Consider the following 21539-nt stretch of genomic DNA (forward strand, 5'->3'; position numbering starts at 1 on the left):
CTGTGTTCATCCAGCTCTACACCTTGTTATCTCAACTGGTTTAACTGTTGCTTTTTCTGAATGGGTCACATAAAAAAACAATTAGGTACTGCCATCCAGTGAAAAAAGTGCCAACTGCAAAGATAATCCCAGGCTTCCTGCCTCTTGTACAAATAGTCTCCTTAAACTTCTTTCCTCTGCTTCCTGAGCTGTCACCTCTAACAATAAATGCAGAGTATTTTTTCTATCACTAAGACTGAGAATACCCAGTCAACTGTCTTTTCTGCTTCCCTTTCTTTCATCCAAAATCAAGGTGTTGGGTTCTAATAATATAGAAAGATGACAGTCTACTCCAACACCACCCTTGAACTCGCCATAATCTCTACATTGTCAGAATACCTGATGAATATCTAGTCCTGGATGAGCAGAACTACCTCCTTAAACATAGTAAAAACACAGCAGCCATGATCTTTAGTCCATTCTGTAGTCACTACTGCTTTATAATCATCTCTCTTCCTGTTGCCTGGCAGAAGCTGAACTAGATCAGTTGTAACCTTGGTCTCATATCTGTTGTCAAGGGAGTTTCTGACCACATATCTACACTGTCACCAGGACCATCTATAAGACCATAAAACATAGGAGCAGAAGTCAACCACTCAGACCCATCAAGTCTGCTCTGCCATTCAATGCACACACACACAAGCTCTCCTCATACAAAAATCACCACATTCCCAGAATCAACTCAGCATACTAATTTGTGGGTGCTATGCTTGTGGGTCTTAAACTCTGGAACTCCCTTCCTAAATATCTCTCCACCTCTTCCTTCTCTTTTTAAGACACTCCCTAAAACCTATATTATTAACCAAATGTCTGGTCATCTGCCCTAAATTTTCTTTCTTTTGTTTTCTTAACTCTTCTTGGGACATTTCACTACCTTATTGGCACTATATAAAGGTGAAATGTGTCAAGACCAAGTGTCATCTTCAGAGGACATGAGTTAAATGGACCAGTTATTTGGCATCAATTTTGAAGTCTTCCATTATGTCATTTTTGATACCTTAGCATTGTATAACGGAAATATATTTATATAAGTGTAGGAAGCAGCGTTGGCAATAGAATAGCAGTTTCTCTGGAGTACAAAGTGAGTAACTGGGGATGCCAAAAAAGTACTAAAGGATCACTAAATAAAAACCAAAAGAACTGCGGATGCTGTAAATAAGGAACAAAAACAAAGTTGCTGGAAAAGCTCAGCAGGTCTGGCAGCATCTGTGGAGGAGAAAACAGAGTTAACGTTTCGGGTCCGGTGACCCTTCCTCAGAACTGAGGAAGTTGGCTAGAGTAATTACAATGTGACAAATTTACTGAGGAAGGTTTAGTTATTTTACAACAATCCACTGCTTTGAGCTCTAGTTTTCTGAGTCTTGCCACGACATTGAACATTTTACAATGCCGTGACCATATCCTGTAGGGGTAGTAGGATTAGATGACAGAAAAAAACAGAAATAATACTTTCAGATTTATATGAATTAAGAAGTCTTGAAAATGCAATTGCTGATGTCAATAATGCATCTTTATTGTAAAATAATGTATTTTAATCTCCTTGTTCTTTGTGAATTTGGAACAATAGCCCAATTATATGCATTGCTGTACTGTACTCATTGTCATTTCAGAATTACTTGAGAAGCATTTAATTTCGATGTTTCCTAACATCCAAAAGCAGCAGCAGAAACCCAAACTCAGGAAACAGGGACTGAAAGGAAAATTAACTCATTTTAGTTACAGATTAATTTTAAGAAGTGCAACTATTCTGATGTGGCATTTTCAGTTAGATCCTCACATGTTTAAGCTTGGCCATCAATCAAAGTGAACTGGCTAAGGGGTTTGAATATGCAGCAAGCCAATGGAAAGAATCTGTGTGTCAGTCTGAAAGCAAGCTGGTCACCTCCAATACCAAACAAAGATGACTGCAAAGAAATAGTTCCAGAGGTAAAAGCTAAAGCTTTACATGAGCAAACGAGAAAGATCAGAGGAAAGACTTGCTTGCTTATCCACACAAATCATAAAACTATATTGTGGCTAGCTCTTATTCTTGAATCACTGATGCTGGTACAAAAGTGATCTTGAGTAAACAAGCCATATCATGAAGATTTTTTTGAGCTGGTTCCTTTTGGAACTATTACAATACATGAAAACATACTCACCTTATTACAACGTCATATTCATCAATTCTTGACCCAAGGGACTTGTTGGCCACTATTCCTCCATTGCCCATGATAACGCATCGTTTGCAGGTTAAACTGAAAAAGACAAAGACTACTTACTATAAAACTACTCATGTCCTCTGGCAGTTTCCAAAGAAAGGGTGCATTTCAATTGCAAATCTAAATTTGCACAGCAATTCTGATGTTCACTGCACTATTATTAACAGAAGAATAATACAAAATTCCATTGACATCATTGCTGTGGTTTTGGAAGCACCTACAATAAGGCCAGGACACAAAGAGTTTACTGTGGTGTTGTGCATTAAAGACTGTAACAGAAACAGATTCCATGCACCTTTTGAAGTCCAGTTGAGAATTTCCCAAGAAAGAGATTGACTCTATAATTAGTGAGTAGCCCTCATGCCGCAATGCAAACAAAGTTATAGTTGTTGCATAACATTTGCACAAATGGAAACAGTTCCCAAATATATTGTAAACTGTCAGGCCTAATTAATTGTTATTTATACAAGAACAAATACATCTAAAGCGTAATCTAATGAAAAAAGTTTTCATTTTAATATCGAGAACATTTTTAATGTAGAGGTTCAGACTTCTCTGGCAGAAAGTTTTATCTATTCTATGGCAAAGGAGGAAAAGGACTTAATGTTTCCTTATAGCACAGAACAATGACCTAATAATTAGAAGAACATTAGTTTGAAAAATAGGGTAGGAAAATAAAGTTTATTATACAGGAACCAAATCAAAAGCATCAAGGGAGAGTGAAGGAAATAAATTCAAACCAACATGGAATTATAAAAAGCAGGTTGTTCCTAACAGGATTAAAATCTTTGAGGATGTACCATAGTTGCTGAATGAAGGCAAGTGGGTGGATATCACGCATTTTTACTTCATAAAGCAGTTGATGTAGTCTTTGACATGAAACTAATGGTTAAAGTGAAATCTCGTGGGATCATGAAGGAAATTTAGAATTGGAATATTAATTTGCTAGATAATAGGAAACAGAAAGTAGTTATCAATGGCAGTAATTCTAATTGAGCAGCTGTGACTATCAAACTTCTCCAGGGATATAACCTGCAATTCCTGCCATTCACAATATTTATTAAACATCTCAATGAAGGTAATACAAACATAAAATACAGGGGAAGAATTAATTTGTATAAAATATATTTTTTTCATTCTCAACAGTTTTGTTTTGGCTTTTAAGAATGTTAACCGTGCAAGCAAGTTTGTGATACATTATCACTCATCCAATGAATCACGAGACACATTAAATCGCTCAAATAATGAGCGATGAACTGAAAACCTTTTTGAGGGCAAACATGTGCTTGGTTATCAGCTAATGTCATGCCTGTAGGTGCAATAACAATTTTGGCATGGACATGGCCTGACATGTAGAGATTAATAACGTTAAATCATGTGGACTTCATTAAAAGACAATATGCAGCTGATGACGTCCAACAGATGATGTCATTTTGTTTTCAATTAGAAGAACAGGTGGTCACAATGGCCTAACAATTTCAAGAAGCAAAAATGCACTTGAATAATATTTACTCTGTACCATAGAGAAAGCTAGATGTGGACCAGACTATCTGGGGCCATTTCAAGCTCCTGGGCCTGGATTTTTGCCACAATACACAGCCTCTCCATCATGGCAAAAATGGGAAGACAATCCCAAAAAATTGAAGTCGCATCCCCCAACACTTTTGCATGGGCAGCTAATAAGTCCAAGTCAGAATTCATTAATGTAAATTTTGTGGAGGCAACCACCCAAAGAAATCAGCCACTACCTCCACTTCTGTCATAATTTGGTGACATCGATGTCTGAAATATGATACGTGTGGATTAGACGTGGTAGAAGATCTGAACATTGTGGGATTATTCAGATAACCCTTTGGAGAGGTAAGGTCCCAGAAGCCAGATTGGATATGGTACCAGGATAATTCAGGAGATCAGGTACTCTTTGAGGAAGGTGTCCTTTGGGGTTACTAAATTATAGGCGCGAATGTATGCAAAAAGTGTCAAGCAAATTGGAACAGTCAACAGGCCTATCAAGGGCACTGTTGAAAGCACCTATCAAAGGGAACTGCCAGTCGCCTCAAAGGAACCTGTCAAGAGGAACCCTCAAATACATCTGTCAAAAGTGACAAGTGTAACTATTGAAGACTACTGTCGAAAGCATGAACAGAAAACATCAAAAGCTGCTGTTTTAGAGAGATGTCAAGCTGTTGATGCATTTAAAATTCCTGCCCCTTAAATTCTTGAAAAACAAGTGAAGTGTTTAAAAAAAGCATTACTTGCTACTTGCTATTTCACTCTGTCTGTTGACCTATGCCAGATGACTGGATCAGCGCTGCATCACTGATACTGCATTTAAACATGACCCTAGTAGGGTGCCTGCCATTTCACAGTATGATTGACAACTCCAAGTTTTGACCTCAGACTAGGAATTCCAATCCTTGTTTTTAGAAGGGAGTATGCAGCTGAATAACATCTTTATTATAATAAGGCATTAAATCGGAATTAGAAATATTATAAATGGGGTTTTATTGAAATTGAAAGATTTATTGTCACTTGCATCTTACGGTGAATAGTACCATTAAATATAGTGAAAAGCTTCAATTCTCACCAAAATTTGGCACCATTTTGAATACTTTAAGAATTAAAAAGTATAACTAAAGGACAGTCTATCTTCGTTCCGCCAGTTCCACCATGAGTCTTTAGCTGACTCACCAACGATACCGGTGCTGCCAACCCTCCTCCACTGCCTCACCACCACCTGACCTGGACCCACCAATACAGGAGTCATCACTCTTTAGGTGCCACTTCTTCATTGCTGGGCCCACTTTGTCAACACCGGGTCCCGTGCTAAACCACACTCGCACCCCCCCAGGCCTACAACCAGGGGCTGCAGCTGCAATCTCGCCAATAATCAGGAGTCCCTGCTCTGGACTGCCTCAGTAATGCCAAGAGTTCCTGGTCTGGGCTTCCTGCAACCAAGAGTCGCTGACTCCACTGCCAGGCCAGGCTGCTGCTGCCTTGCCAGATGTCCAGCTCCAGCCACCTCCTCAGAGATGTCACCTTGTCAGTGCCACTATCTTGAAAAGTCCGCTGCTGCCTCTTATCACTGGAGGAGCTTTGCTGCTGCTGCTGCTACCAGACTTGAACGGTGGGAGAATGTCCTTCCTGCCATTGCCGTTGCTGCTGCCGCAGCCTCCGACCACCGGGAGGGCTGCTGCCATTCGGTACATGGCCTGCTCTTGCTGCTGCGCCAATGCCACCAACCAACCCATCGCAAATGGCTTCAAAGAAAAGAAAAACAAACCAGAACAAAATGAAAAAGAAAAGAAAAACAGCAAAAGAAAAAAGAAGGCAAGCAGATGAGCCCCGGGCTTGAGAGCCTGCATGCAGTGAGTGTTTCTTCAGTACAGCTAAGTCCATAAGACTATATGACCATAATATAAAGGAGTAGAAATTAGGCCATTCAACCCATTGAATCTGCTCTACCATTCAATCATGGCTGATAAGTTTCTCAACCCCATTCTTCATCTTCTGTCTATAACCTTTGATCCCCTTAACAATCAAGAACCTATCTATCTCCGTCTTAAATGTACTCAATGACCTGGCCTCCACAGCCTTCTGTGGAGGTGAATTCCATTGATTCACCACTCTCTGGCTGAAGAAGTTTCTCCTCATCTTCATTCTAAAGGGTCTTCCCTTTACTCAAAGGCTGTGCCCTCAGGTCCTTGTCTCTCCTGCTAATGGAAACCGCTTCCCAACATCCACTCTATCCATGCCTGTCAGTATTCTGTAAGTTTCAATTAGATCACCCCTCATCCTTCTAAACTCCATCAAGTATAGGCCCAGAGTCCTCAAATGTTCCTTATATGTTAAGTCTTTCATTCCTGGGATCATTCTCGTGAACTCCTCTGGACCTGCTCTACAGCCAGTACATCCTTCCTGAGATAAAGGGCCCAAATTTGCTCACAAACTCTAAATGTGGTTTGACCTGAGCCTTATACAGCCTCAGAGGCACATTCCCTGCTTTTATATTCTAGTCCTCTCGAAATAAATGCCAACAAGGTATTTGCCTTCCTAACTACCGACTTAACGTGCAAGTTAACTTTAAGACAATCCTGGACAAGGGCTCCCAAGTGGCTTTGCACTTCAGATCTCTGGATTTTCTCTGCATTTAGAAAATCGTCTGTCTCTATCCTTCCTACCAAAGTGCATGACCTCAAACTTTCCAACATTGTATTCGATCTGCCACTGCTTTGCCCACTCTCCTAATCTGTCGAAATCCTTCTGCAGCCTCCCCACTTCCATATTGCTACCTGTCACTCCACCTATCATCTACAAATGTGGCTAGAGTGCCCTCAGTTCCTTCATCGAGATCATTAATGTATAAAGTGAAAAGTTGTGGTCCCAACACTGACCCTTGCAGAACACCAGCAGTCACCGGCTGCCATCCTGAAAAGGAGTTTTTTATTCCCACCATCTGCTTTCTGCCAGACAGCCAACCTTCTATCCATGCTAGCACCTTGCCTCTAACACCATGGGCCCTTATCTTACTCAGCAGCCTCCTGTGCAGCACCTTGTCAAAGGCCTTCTGGAAGTCCAGAAAGATAACATTCATTGGCTCTCCTTTGTCTAACCTGCTCATTACCTCCTCAAAAAATTCTAACAGATTTGTCAGGCATGACCTCCTTTTAATGAAACCATGCTGACTTTGCCCTATTTCACCATGCACTTCCAAGTATTCAGAAATCTTATCCTTCACAATGGACTCAAAACCTTATCAACAACTAAAGTATGGTTAATTTAGCCTGTAATTTCCCATCTTTTGCCTTCCTCCCTTCTTAAACGGGAAGGGGGGTGTTTACATTAGCCATTTTCCAGTCCAGTGGGACCCTCTGTGACTCCAGTGATTCCTGATAGATCCACACTAACACCTCCACTATTTCTTCAGCTATCTCCTTCAGAACTCTGGGGTGTAGTCCACCTGGTCCTGGTGGTTGATCCATCTTCAGACTTTTCAGTTTTTCTAGCACCTTCTCCTCGGTGGTGGCCACCATACTCACCTCTGACCCCCCGACACTCTCGAATCTTTGGGATGTTACTCGTGTCGTTCACCGTGAAGACTGACACAAAGTACTTACTCAGTTCCTCCTCTATTTCTTTGTTCCCTATTACTAATTCTCCAGTATCATTTTCGAGTGGCCCAATGTCCACTTCTGTCTCTCTTTTGCCCTTTCTTTATCTAAAGGGACTCTTGCAATTTTTTTTATATTACTGGCTATCATATTTAATTTTCTTCCTCCTTATTCTATAGTCCTGCCTTTTGGTCTTTGTAAGCTTCCCAATGCCCTGGCTTCCGGCTGCCCTTTGCCGCATAATATGCTTTCTCTTTTGCTTTTATGCTTCCTTTGTCACCCATGATTGCCTCATCTTCCCTTTAGTATACTTTTTTCCTAGGGATGAACTTTTCCTGTGTTTCCCAAATTACTCCCGGAAACTCCTGCCATTGCTGTTCCACTGTCTGTCCTAACTGTGCACAGTCCTGAAGAAGGGTAATACCAAAAACGTTGACTTCTCCTTTCCTCCAGATGCTGCCTGGCTTGCTCTGTTCTTTCAGCCTTCTGTTTGTCTACCTTGGATTCCAGCATCTGCAGTTTTTGTGTCTCCAACCATGGTCTTTCCTGCTAGGTTCCTTTCCCAGACAATTCTGGCCAGCCCGTCCCTCATGCATCTGTAGTTGCTTTTATTCAATGTAATACTATTACATCTGATTCCAGCTTCTCCCTATCCAATGGCAGAGTAAATTCCATCATATTATGGTCATTGCCTCCTAGGGGATCCTTCACCTTAAGCTTCCTTATCAAGTCTGCCTCATTGTACATCACTAAATCCAGAACTGCCTGTTCCCTAGAGGGCTGCTGCTCCAAAAAGCCATCTCGTAGGCATTCCACAAATTCCTTTTCTTCCAATCCACTACCAACCTGATGTTCCCAGTCCACCTCCATATTGAAATCCCCCATGATCACTGTAACCTTGCCTTTCTTGCATGTCTATCTCCTCGTGTATAATGTGCCCCAATCCTGACTACTGATTGGAGGCCTATATATGACTCCCATTATGGTTTTTTTTACCTTTGCCGTTTCTCAATCCTACCCACACAGATTCTACATCATCACACCTACTGTCGTTTCTTGTATCAATTTAATTTCAATTCTTACCAATAAGGCAACCCCACTCCCTCTGCCCACCTGCCTGTCTTTACAATAAGATGTATATCCTTGGATATTTAGCTCCTAGTCCTGATCCCCTTGCAGCCAATCTCTGTGATGCCCACAACATCATATCTGCCAATTTCAATCTGCACCACAAGTTCATTTAACTTATTTCCAGCATCTGCAGTTTTTTTTGTCTCCAACCACTATCTTTCCCGCTAAGTTCCTCTCCCAGTCAATTCTGGCCAGCCCCTCCCTCATGCCTCTGTAGTTGCTTTTATTCAACTGTAATACCATTACATTTGATTCCAGCTTCTTCTTCTCACATTACAGAGTAACTTCTATCATGTTATGGTCACTGCCTTCTAACGGTTCCTTCACGTTAAGCTCCCTTATCAAGACCGCCTCATTGTACATCATTAAATCCAGAAATGCCTGTTCCCATGTGGGCTCCACTACAAGCTGCTCCAAAAAGTCATCTTGTAGACATTCCACAAATTCCTTTTCTTCCAATCCACTACCAACCTGATGCTCCCGGTGAACCTGCATGTTGAAATCCCCCACAATCACTAACCTTGCCTTTCTTACACGCCTTTTCTATCTCCTGGTGTATCTTGTGCCCCAAATGCTGACTACTGTTTAGAGGTCTGTACATAACTCCCATTTATGGCTTTTATACCTTTGCCATTCCTCAACTCTACCCATACAGATTCTACATCATCTGTCCTAACGTCATTTCTTGCTATTGATTTAATTTCATTTCTTACTAATAAGGCAACTCCACCCCCTCTGCCCATCTGCCTGACTTTTCAATAGGATGTATATCCTTGGATATTTAGCTCTGAATCCTGATCCCACTGCAGCCACGTCTCAGTGACGCCCATCACATCATACCTGCCAATTTCAATCTGCGCCACAAGCTCATTTATCTTACTTCGTATACTGCGTGTATTCAGATAAAACACCTTCAGCGTTTTTACTGTCCCTTTTCACGTTGTGATTCCTTTATCCGATGTGCTTCAAGTTAGATTCCTAATCCTTTACAAACACTCTGTCCTATTTTGTGTTCTGAAGACTTTAATAACCTCTCCTAAGTTCTCCTTTCTTTTCATTTTTTTCATACTTTTACATAGAACATAAAACATAGAACTGTACAACTCAGTACAGGCCCTTTGGCCCACGATGTTGTGCTGACCTATTATCCCACTCTAAGATCAAACTACTCTGCATACCCTACATTTTACTATCATCCATGTGCCTATCCAAGAGTCACTTAGATGTCCCTAAAGTATCTGACTCCATTACCACTACCGGCAGCGCATTCCACAGGCCCACCATTCTCTGTGTAAAGAACTTACCTCTGACAGCTCCCTTATAGCTTCCTCCAATCACCTTAAAATTATGCCCCCTCGTAATAGTCATTTCCGCCCTGGAAACAAGTCTCTGGCTATCCACTCTATCTATGCCTGTCATCATCTTGTACACCTCTATCAAGTCACCTCTCATCCTTCTTTGCTCCAATGAGAAAAGCCCTAGCTCCCTCAACATTTCCTCATAAGACCTGCCCTCCAGTTCAGGCAGCATCCTGGGAAATCTCCTCTGCACTCTCTCTAAAGCTTCCACATCCTTCCTATAATGAGGTGACCAGAACTGAACACAACATTCCATACGGTTGAATCCACCCCCAGATGTTAACCTGCTATTTTGTTTCCCATTGACCATCATACTTTTTGGAGTTTTACCCTTCTCTTCACCCCCACTTTCTAGTTTAACGTTCTGTAGACCATCCTACTTACCCTTTTCGCTAGAACATTCATCCCAGCACGGTTCAGGTGTATCCCAACAGAACAGATCCCTCCTCTCCCAATTCTGATGCCAATGCCCCATGAAAAGGAACCCCTCTTTGCCACACCACTCCTGTAGCCATGTGTTTACTTCCTTTATTCTCACATTCCTATGCCAATTTGCATATGGCTTGGGTAGTAATCCGGAGATTATAACCCTTGAAGACCTGTTCTTTAATTTAGTTCCTAGTTCCTGATAATCCCCAAACATGTCCTCTTTCCTCGTCTTGTGTATGTTGTTTGTCCTGACAGGGACCATAACAACTGGATCCTCCCCCTGTCTCTCCAATACCCTTTCCAGCTGAGCAGAGATGTTCCTCTATAAAAGATACATGGGATTTTCTATTATTTAATCTCAGCATAGATCCTGAGGTCTGCCTATGGTGGATACTGGATGAAATGGCACAGGGCAAGAGCAAATAGTAGTGGATGGGAACAACATAAAGGGCCAGGAGAGAGGTATATATGCATAAATTGGCATGGAATAACAGGTGTTAAGGGGAGTACATATAGGACATGAGGTGGATTTGATTGGCTTGAAAGGGGAACAAGAAGTGAGTTGGGGGGGACAGCATGTTAAGGGTAAAGACTCATGGGATGTTTTATATTTTATTCTTTCTTTTTAAATTTTTGCACAGTACTGGAGTTCCCAGATAGGCTTACAGGTAGGTCACCTCCACACCTCGCACTCTTCTTCCTATATCCAGGGTTGTAGCCCTGATTTTAAATATAACCTGTACCACAAATTGAAAACCTAATGCTTCTCAGACATTTTAAGAAAGCGAATTTGCAGAGACAGGAATTCTCATGACTGCGCGCAAGATGAATGGACCAAAATCAAGGTCTTACACATTAAAATGAGTAGCTTGTCCCATATCATCTTATTTGATTCAACTGAAGTCAATATGCTTTCAAAAATCATAATCTCCAGGAAATAGCTCTCATTATGGCAACATCAAATTTATGGCTATCTAGCAGTGTCCAATGAGTTGCTTGCAAGATGATACAGAACCATCTGATAGTTATTGTGGAATATGTTCTTTTAGCTGCTAGAAGCAGCACCAGGATTGGCTTGTCATTGCCAAATAATATTAATGAATCTTATAACATTTATCAGTGCACTATGTTTGACGTAGGGCCACATAAAGAAGTCTCCAGTGACACTCAATTTAGGAAAACCTGCAAGTCAAATAGCTGCTCTGATGGGCAATGCATTCTGCTTTATGGTCAGAGACAATTGAAGATAATCAAAATTAAGACATAATAACATTTCAAAATTAATAAAGTTGCAAGGTATAAAGCATTTAAAAAAACACTAATATAAATTTTTGAACATCTCCTCACATGCAGAAAAAGATCAAACAGCTTCACAGCAAGGTAGGCAACAAGCTTCAACAAGCAGGAGGGAGAAAGAGAAAAGGTGGATGGAGAGGTAAAAGCACTTGAAGAAGCTTTTGAAAGTAAAGAGGGAAGAGAAGGACAAAGACGCCAAGAAAAAGGAGGGCAAGGGGTCTGGGTGAAGCAGCAGTTACTGATGGTGGAACTGAAAATATATAGTAAGGTTGACTTGGGAGAAAGGAGGATGAATGCATGACTATAATGCTGAAGGAGTAATCAAAGGTAAGGAGGAGTGACTCTCTTTAGGAACTTAAAGGAAAGAATTACTGTCTTAAAGTCAGTTCCTTCAACCAAGATTGCTATCAGAGCTTTGTAAGGAAAGGGGTGTATATTGTAGAACAAGTTAAAATGCAGTGACTGCATTCTGAATGAGTCATAGCTTCTGGAACACATTCAACAACTTACTTTGTGAACACCAATACAAATTATGTATTCCTGACAGACAATATGAAATGAAAAAGTTATGCTGATGTATGTCTAGAAGGCGATTTTTAACCCTTTAGCTTTAGTTGTGAATGCCAAGATCTGTGACTTCCAGAGCCATTAGCAAAACACTTAATCTGACATCTCTCAGGTCCACTCAAATTTATACGAATTTCCTAAATCAGACCATCCGTAAGGAAGCAACCACCATCATATTGGAGTAGTTGCATAAAGATAGGGAAAATCTACTGACATCCTAAGAATTCTGACCAATGTCTAAAGTCAGAATATGTATAAAAGATGAAGCTTGGTTGGGCAACACTCAACATGAAACTCACTGGGCATGCCTATCAGCCATGGATAAAATAGTCGCTTGTTGAGATCAAAATAACTGCTCTTCAGCTGTTACTGGAAATTTGAGGTTGTTTATTTCAAAACACTTTGTGAGAACCACCTCCTCACCTAAAGAATTCATATTTCTCTTAAAATCATAATTGCATTGTTCTTTCCTATATCCTTGTACATTGCACTGTACCTACCTGTCCAGATATGAAGTCAAAGTATAATGTTTAGTTATTCCCAGAATCTTCTGTATAACTGATTCTGTAAAAACAAAAGTGACAGAAAACCAAATTCAGCAAAGAAGTGGCTTTTATCAGGCATTTCGTCTATCCCTCTCTAAACATTCCGGATTAAAGAATAAAATCACAGAACTGATGTATCGAATTTCAAATTTTTTCCCCTGTTATTTCTCAATGGCAGCGCAATGCAGCAGTTTTTCTCTTCATCCTCAAGTTATACAGGCCAAAACTGCCCATCAAGTTCGTTCAAATAACGACAGCTGCATGATTTGTTGTTCAGGCTGCTGATTCTTGTAAAACCCAATCAAAACACAATTACTCAAGAAACCTGCAGATTAAAATATATTGGGAAGACAGTTATTTCACATGTTTAATACTATGCCAAAATATACAACAAATGAGGATAGAGACATTTGCTGGATGACAGTACAGGAAGACACGTGGTGTATTTTTAGGAGTTCAATGAACTTTTTTTGCTTAGCTGTTACTTTACTGAAATACAAGAAAATTAGAACACAGGACAGTGCAGCACAGGAATGGGCCCTTCGGCCCACAATGCTGTGCCAAACATGACGCCAAATTAAACTAATCTGCCTGTCAATGGTCCATATCCCTCTATTCCTTGCATATTCATATGCTTATCTAAAAGCCCTTTAAGTGCCCTGTCGTATCTGCCTCCACCACCATCCCTGCCAACGCATTCCAGATACCTACCACTCTGTGTTAAAAAACATCCTCCTTACGTCTCTTTTGAACCATTGCCCTTCTCACCTTAAATGCATGCCCCCTAGTATTAGACATTTCAACTAATTCAGGAGGGGGAATGGGAACCTGAATTGTAGCTCCAGTGTACAGGAGGTTGAGAATAGCGATGTCATGAATAAGGTTTCAAGGTCGCAGGAGTGTACCAGCAGGCAGGAAGGTGGTTTGAAGTGTGTCTACTTCAACGCCAGGAGCATCCGGAATAAGGTGGGTGAACTTGCAGCATGGGTTGGGACCTGGGACTTCGATGTTGTGGCCATTTCGGAGACATGGATAGAGCAGGGACAGGAATGGTTGTTGCAGGTTCCAGGGTTTAGATGTTTCAGTAAGATCAGGAAAGGTGGTAAAAGAGGGGAAGGTGTGGCATTGTTAGTCAAGGACAGTATTACAGTGGCAGAAAGGATGTTTGATGAGGACTCGTCTACTGAGGTAGTATGGGCTGAGGTTAGAAACAGGAAAGGAGAGGTCACTCTGTTGGGAGTTTTCTATAGGCCTCCGAAAAGTTCCAGAGATGTAGAGGAAAGGATTGCAAAGATGATTCTGGATAGTAGTGAAAGTAACAGGGTAGTTGTTATGGGCGACTTTAACTTTCCAAATATTGACTGGAAACGCTATAGTTCGAGTACTTTAGATGGGTCAGTTTTTGTCCAATGTGTGCAGGAGGGTTTCCTGACACAGTATGTAGATAGGCCAACAAGAGGCGAGGCCACATTGGATTTGGTACTGGGTAATGAACCAGGCCAGGTGTTAGATTGGGAGGTAGGTGAGCACTTTGGTGATAGTGACCACAATTCAGTTACGTTTCTTTAGCAATGGAAAGGGATAGGTATATACCGCAGGGCAAGAGTTATAGCTGGGGGAAAGGCAATTATGAGGCGATTAGGCAAGATTTAGGATGCATAGGATGGAGAAGGAAACTGCAGGGGCTGGGTACAATTGAAATGTGGAGCTAGGGAGGAGATTGCAGAGCCTTTGGCTTTGACCTTTATGTCGTCATTGTCTACAGGAATAGTGCCAGAAGACTGGAGGATAGCAAGTGTTGTCCCCTTGTTCAAGAAGGGGAGTAGAGACAACCCTGGTAATTATAGACCAGTGAGCCTTACTTCAGTTGTGGGTAAAGTGTTGGAAAGCATTATGAGAGATAGGATTTATAATCATTTAGAAAGGAATAATTTGATTGGGATAGTCAACACGGTTTTGTGAAGGTAGGTCGTGCCTCACAAACCTTATTGAGTTCTTTGAGAAGGTGACCAAACAGGTGGATGAGGGTAAAGCGGTTGATGTGGTGTATATGGATTTCAGTAAAGCATTTGATAAGGTTCCCCATGGTAGGCTATTGCAGAAAATACGGAGGCATGGGATTGAGGGTGATTTAGCGGTTTGGATCAGAAATTGGCTAGCTGTAAGAAGACAGAGGGTGGTGGTTGATGGGAAATGTTCATCCTGGAGTTCAGTTACTAGTGGTCTACTGCAAGGATCTGTTTTGGGGCCACTGCTGTTTGTTATTTTTATAAATGACCTGGATGAGGGTGTAGAAGGATGGGTTAGTAAATTTGCGGATGACACCAAAGTCGGTGGAGTTGTGGATAGTGCAGAAGGATGTTGCAGGTTACAGAGGGCCATAGATAAGCTGCAGAGCTGGGCTGAGAGGTGGCAAGTGGAGTTTAATGCGGAAAAGTGTGAGGTGATTCACTTTGGAAGGAGTAACAGGAATGCAGAGTATTGGGCTAATGGTAAGATTCTTGGTAGTGTGGATGAGCAGAGAGATCTCGGTGTCCATGTGCATAGATCACTGAAAGTTGCCACCCAGGTTGATAGGGTTGTTAAGAAGGTGTACGGTGTGTTAGGTTTTATTGGTAGAGGGATTGAGTTTCGGAGCCATGAGGTCATATTGCAGCTGTACAAAACTCTGGTGTGGCCGCACTTGGAGTATTGCGTACAGTTCTGGTCACCGCATTATAGGAAGGATGTGGAAGCATTGGAAAGGTTGCAGAGGAGATTTACCAGGATGTTGCCTGGTATGGAGGGAAGGTCTTATGAGGAAAGGCTGAGGGACTTGAGGCTGTTTTCGTTAGAGAGAAGAAGGTTAAGAGGTGACTTAATAGAGACATAAAAGATGATCAGAGGATTAGATAGGGTGGAGAGTGAGAGCCTTTTTCCTCGGATGGTGATGGCTAGCACGAGGGAACATAGCTTTAAATTGAGGGGTGATAGATATAGGACAGAAGTCAGAGTTATGTTCTTTACTCAGAGAGTAGTAAGGGCGTGGAATGCCCTGCCTGCAACAGTAGTAGACTCGCCCACTTTAAGGGCATTTAAATGGTCATGGACAAACATATGGATGATAATGGAATAGTGTAGGTTAGATGGGCTTCAGATTGGTTTCACAGGTCGGTGCAACATCGAGGGCTGAAGGGCCTGTACTGCGCTGTAATGTTCTATGTTCTATGTTCTATCAAATTTCCCCTCAGCATATGCCGTTCCAGAGAAAACAACCCTAGTTTTTCTAGCCTCTCCTATAGCTCATACACAGATTTTTACCATTATTAAAATTGTAATCTAGTACTTCAATAAAGAAACCAGGTTAAACTTCACCAATTTTCCAATATGTTGCAAAACTGGCAATATAAACTAGTTTTCAGCACTACATTGTAATTTCCAGCTCTTCTGCACTCAGCACTGAAGCAACATATTTAGCGCTGACCTTGGATAAAGCTATCCACAAAGACTGTGATATCTGTAGTAGTGTGAATTTCATCTTTCCTAACATTAATTTTAAAGGCAGCACCAAGTCATTGTGATCACCAAGCATCTGACAACTGTGACATGATTAAGTCGAGCAAACAGCCTCAATATATTCTCAAATAACACATCAGGAAGTTTGTAGTTGCTAGCAAAACAAATATCTGGATGTGCACATATGAAGATGAAATATCATGGACTTCTAAAAACCTTCTGTTAAGCTTGAAGATATCAGAATAAATAATCACAGGAACATTATATCTTCTATATAATAAATCACAACATACAAGTTGAACCCATTTTTCTCAGCTCAAAAATCATGTTTTTGCAAAGATTCTCTTTACTCTTTACTCATTCACGGGATGAGGGCATCGCTGACCAGGCAGCATTTATTCCCCATCCCTGATTGCCCAGAGGGCAGTTAAGAGTCAACCACATTGCTATGGGTTCTGGAGTCACATGTAGGCCAGACCAGGTAAAGATGGCAATTTCCTTCCCTAAAGGACATTAGTGAACCAGATGGGTTTTTCCAACAATCAGCAATGGATTCATGGTCATCATTAGATTTTTAATTGCAGATTTTTTTTTATTGAATTCAAACTCCACCATCTGCCTTGGTGAGATTTGAACCTGAGTCCCCAGAACATTATCTGGGTCTCTGGATTAACAGTCCAGCGATAATACCACTAGGCCATCGCCTCCCCCAATTCAGTACTTGAATTTCCTCCTCAATATGCTATATTCACATTAACAGTCAGTCTCAATTTTTCATTCTACATATGCATGTTTTACTTTCTGGTATCTTATAATAGGGTACAAGCAATCAACCAGGTAATACAGGCTGTGTTTTGAAGATGCACGAAAGGAAAAGCCATTCACATGCTGAGAACACTAACCAAATGCAAAATATGCCAAAAAGATCAAACATTTTTGATAGCTATTCAATCTCTGTGGGCAACACTCAACATGAATGAGCCGAAGATGCATATTTTGAAGTTATAAGCCATGTTCTCAATTCATGTTAAATGTCAATGGTATTTCAAAATGGTGACCACACACAACAGTTTACATGCTTGGGTTATAAATCAATCCCAGTTTTGGAGAGATTTTCAGGGTTTTAAAGATTGACTTATACGCTGACATATATGGTATTTACAAGTTCAATGATTTCTATTACTCCTGGGGTACAGCATGGATCAGCGCCTAGGCATAATGTATCTAATGATTTGGATGTGGGGACCAAATGTAATATTTCCAAATTTGCAGATGAGACAAAACTGGGTGAGAATAGGGGTTGTGAGGAGACTGTTAGGAGGCTTCAAGGGACTTGGACAGGCTAAGTGAATGCAAAAGTAGTGATAGAATAAAACATTAATAAGTGTGAAGTTATCCATATTGGTAGAAGCAAAGCGGAAAGATAACATATTTCTTAAATGGCGAGAGATTGGTTAGTACTAATGTCCAAAGGAACCTGAGCATCACTGTTCATGGATCACTACAAGTAACCACACCGGTGCAGCAAGACATTAGGAAATGAAATGATAAGTTAGCCTTTATCTCAGGGGAAGTAAAGCTGTCTTGAGGCAGTTGTACAGAGTCTTAGTGAGACCTCACCTGGAGTATTATGTACATTTTGGTCTCCTGGTCTAAGGATGGATATTCTTGCCAAACAAAGTGTACAACAGAGACTCCACCCGACATATCCCTGGGACGGCAGACTGCATTTCAAGGAGAGGTTAAAGAAGACTGGGTCTGTATTCTCCAGAGTTCTAAGAATAAAGAGTGATGTCACTGAAACTGACAAAAGATATGGATGTTGCTTCTAGCTGATGAGCTGGAATCTGGGGACAGTCTTAGAAATAAGAGTAGACCATTTAAGACTAAATGAGAAGGAAATTTTTAAAATGGGGATGGTGAATCTTTGTAATTCTATAACTCCAAGCAGCTGTGAAAGCACAATCATGGAGCACGTTCAGCACAGAAATTGCTAAATTTCTTAATACTAATGTCATCAAGGGGTATGGGGATACTGTGATAAAGTGGTATCAGGATAGATGATCAGATATAAGATAAGTGAACAGCACAGCAGGATTAATGAGGTGAATAGCCTGTGCACGCTCCTGTGCTCGTAAAAAGAGAACAAAGGAATGATTTTCAACAGACCAACTGGGCCAGAAATTCCCATATTCAGATAATCATTTCTATAGGTTTGATTAGAATTGTGCATCAAGACCTTGCAGAAATTGATATTTTTCTGTGGAAATTACCCTGCATCTGGCTACCTATTAAAATGTTAACTAGAGTCAAACATTTTAGAGGATTTTGACTCAGTTAAGCTTATTAGTTACCAGGAACAAGTTAGAAGTAAAAACCTACTGTAACTCCCTAGCTTACCATTAAATTGAACCCTGACTCACCGCTGCTTTCCACAACTACAAATCTTCTTCCTCCGATACTTGACACCCCTGATCCACTCCCACCGCAACAGACACACTCTCTTTCCTGACCTGACAACAAGTTATCCCCGGACTGACAACACCAATTCAACCCTGCCAGACAAAAACCTTTCTTTGGTCCAACACCTTGACCTACTACAAGAGTTCAACCACTTACATGGTTCCTTATGCCCTTAGCACACATGCCCCCCTCCTGCACCTCACCCACCTGCTTCCCCAATCCTTCATCCAAGTGCCCCTCACTAATCTGCTCCCAACCCCTTCTCTACTTGGTACCCTAACTCTTCACCACCTAACTGCAACACTATCCTACTCCTCTCCACCCAACTGCCATTCTACCTCCCTCAGCCACAAAACTGTCATCCGAAGTCCTACCAATCATACCCCCCACGTAAATGCCATTCTAATCCCCTCACTTACCTTACTTTTATGCCTTGACCATCAAAGTGCCTACTGACATTTGCACATTTACATTTGCCATCAAGGACTTGGTTTCCATTGCAATTATTCCTGAACTGGTCTCTGCCCCTTTACAACAGAAGGGTCCTGTCCAGGAAATTTCATCATGGAACTGATCAAAAGGTAGATCTTTTTTTAAATGTCCGAACTGGGTCTTAAGTAGAGTTTCCAAATTTGATTGGAATTTCTGGGCCAATATTAATCCAAGATCATGCCATTAGACAAACATTAACTTTAAATTTCTCTATTAAGTTCAATGGAGAGGGAGAAAGCTAAAAGGTTCATTCATCATACCTTCGGTGGCCCTTAACTGCATACTGAATAAATCAAGAACTGACTTAAAAAAACAGTGAGTCTCATATGGAGTAGAGAAATCTCACTCCACTTTGGATTTTTGTTCAAACTAAAATGTATTCCATAAATTTACATTGGTATGAAGCCAACCATATTGTAAACGACTGGTAAACTTGGCACTGATTTTCTTTTAATCCGTATATAGAGGAGTGACTTTTGCTTATTTTGGTCAGACTCCAACTACATAATTCATTCAGTTTCAGGCATCAAACCTCAGGAGCATAAGGGACAGAAGAAGGAGGCCATACAGTCCCTCCAGCCTGTTCAGCAATCATGGTCTTAACTTCATTTTCTAGCATGCTCTGCATGCCACTTGATTCCACGAGACAACAAAAACCTTGAATGACATTTAATGACAGAGAATACAAAGCCCTCTGGGGTGGACAATTTCAAAGATTCACAAACCCTTTGAGTGAAGAAATATTTTCTCTTATCAGTTCTAAATTAGTAACCTCTTACCCCGAGGTTATGCCCCAGTATTTATGACATTCCCCTCCAGGGAAAACAATCTCACAGTGCCTATCCTGTCAAGTCTGTTCAAAATCATATATGTTTCAAAGAAAATAACTTTCATTCTTCTAATCTCCAAAGAGTATATGCGCAATTTACTCAGCCTCTCATCCCAGGTGCCCGAGGCCTAGTGATCTTTCATTGTAACATATTGAATACAAATATATTGCTCCTCAGATACAGAGACTAAAACTGCACACAGAACTCCAGATGTGTTTCACCAAATCACAATACATGCTTCCTTGTTCTTGTACTCTAACATTCTTGCACACTATTTTCAACGCCTCCAAAGGAGTAAAGCCAAATTTCTATGGATGTTCACATTTAAAAGTTTCAAGCTATTCAAAAAATATATTTTTTTAATAGCAAAGTAAATGCGCTCAGATGAACACAATATATTTAAACTGTGAACTTGTCATACTGGTCAAACCTTTTGGAGCTGAGATGAGGAGGAATTTCTTCAGCAAGAAGGTAGTGAATCTGTGGAACTCAGTGCCGCAGAGGGCTGTGGAGGCCAAGTTATTCAATGCATTTAAGACAGAGATAGATAGGTTCTTGATTAGAATCACAGAACCCCTACAGTGTGGAAGCAGGCCATTCAGCCTATTGAGTCCACATTGACCCTTCAAACAGCATCCCACCCAGACCCACACCCCCACCCTATTCCTTTAATCATGCATGTCCAGTAGCTAATCCACCTAACCTACACATTCTTGGGCACTATGGGCAATTTATCATGACCAATCCACCTTTGGGCTGTGGGAATAAACCAGAGCACCCATGGGAAACCCACGCAGACATGGTGAGAATGTGCAAACTCCACACAGACAGTCGCCTGAGGGTAGATTCAAACCTGGGTCCCTGGTGCTTTGAGGCAGCAATGCTAACCACTGAGCCACCATGCCAGTGGCTGGTCTTGACAGCTTCTGCTTCTTTGTAATGGCCAACTGAATATTCTGAGTGTAACAGTCTCCCACTGTAACCTGTTACTAAAAAACGACTTGGTGGAAATACAAGATTTCCCCACTGCTAATCAAAATCCCTCTTTGAACATGATAAAAAGCACCAATTATTCAGATCTGAAAACACATCAATAGTTTCTTAAGTCAGGGAAGCAAGGTTTATGTGCAGAAGGAATTGGGTTGAGAAATATATCAGTCATGATCAAACGGCAGAGAAATCTTGATGGGCTAAATGGGCTAATTTTGCTCCTATACCTTATGGTCTACATTCCCACCTAGCTTTCTATTATCTGCAAACTTGGATATATTATTTGTGGATTATTTGTCTAAGTGCAAATTTTCCTTCAAGTCACATACCATTCTGACTTGGAAATATTTCAACATTTCTTCATAGTTGCTGGGTCAAAATCCTAAAATTCCCTTCCTAATCGCACATGGATGTTCCTACACTCTAAGGACTGCACCCTCATCTTCTGCAGGGCAATTAGGAACAGACACTAAATGCTGGCCTAGCCAGTGTCACACACATTCTCTTGCATAAATAATTTAACAAAAGAATATCCTTTCTAGGTCACTAAAGAAGGATATAAAATGAAAGAGGAAGCAAAATTATGGTCAAG

The 21539-nt window shown here is 41.0% G+C and overlaps 1 protein-coding gene across 8 annotated transcripts in view; it reads right to left on the minus strand.

The window, feature by feature from the left end:
* Window positions 1–21539, minus strand: part of LOC109913946 (CMP-N-acetylneuraminate-beta-1,4-galactoside alpha-2,3-sialyltransferase) — a 425675-nt gene that overhangs the window by 147857 nt on the left and 256279 nt on the right. For 7 of the 8 annotated variants that reach the window (XM_048602385.1, XM_048602384.1, XM_048602387.1 and 4 more), the window contains 2 exons: window positions 12633–12696; window positions 2181–2276 (listed from right to left, as the gene is read on the minus strand). In XM_048602385.1, the coding sequence (XP_048458342.1) occupies window positions 2181–2276; window positions 12633–12696 (160 nt within the window). Of the gene's footprint in view, window positions 1–2176; window positions 2277–12632; window positions 12697–21539 lie in introns of those variants that run through there. The other variant, XM_048602389.1, reaches the window with a different exon arrangement.

The sequence above is a fragment of the Rhincodon typus genome, chromosome 10, assembly GCF_021869965.1.
Source record: "Rhincodon typus isolate 14 chromosome 10, sRhiTyp1.1, whole genome shotgun sequence".
Taxonomy (NCBI): domain Eukaryota; kingdom Metazoa; phylum Chordata; class Chondrichthyes; order Orectolobiformes; family Rhincodontidae; genus Rhincodon; species Rhincodon typus.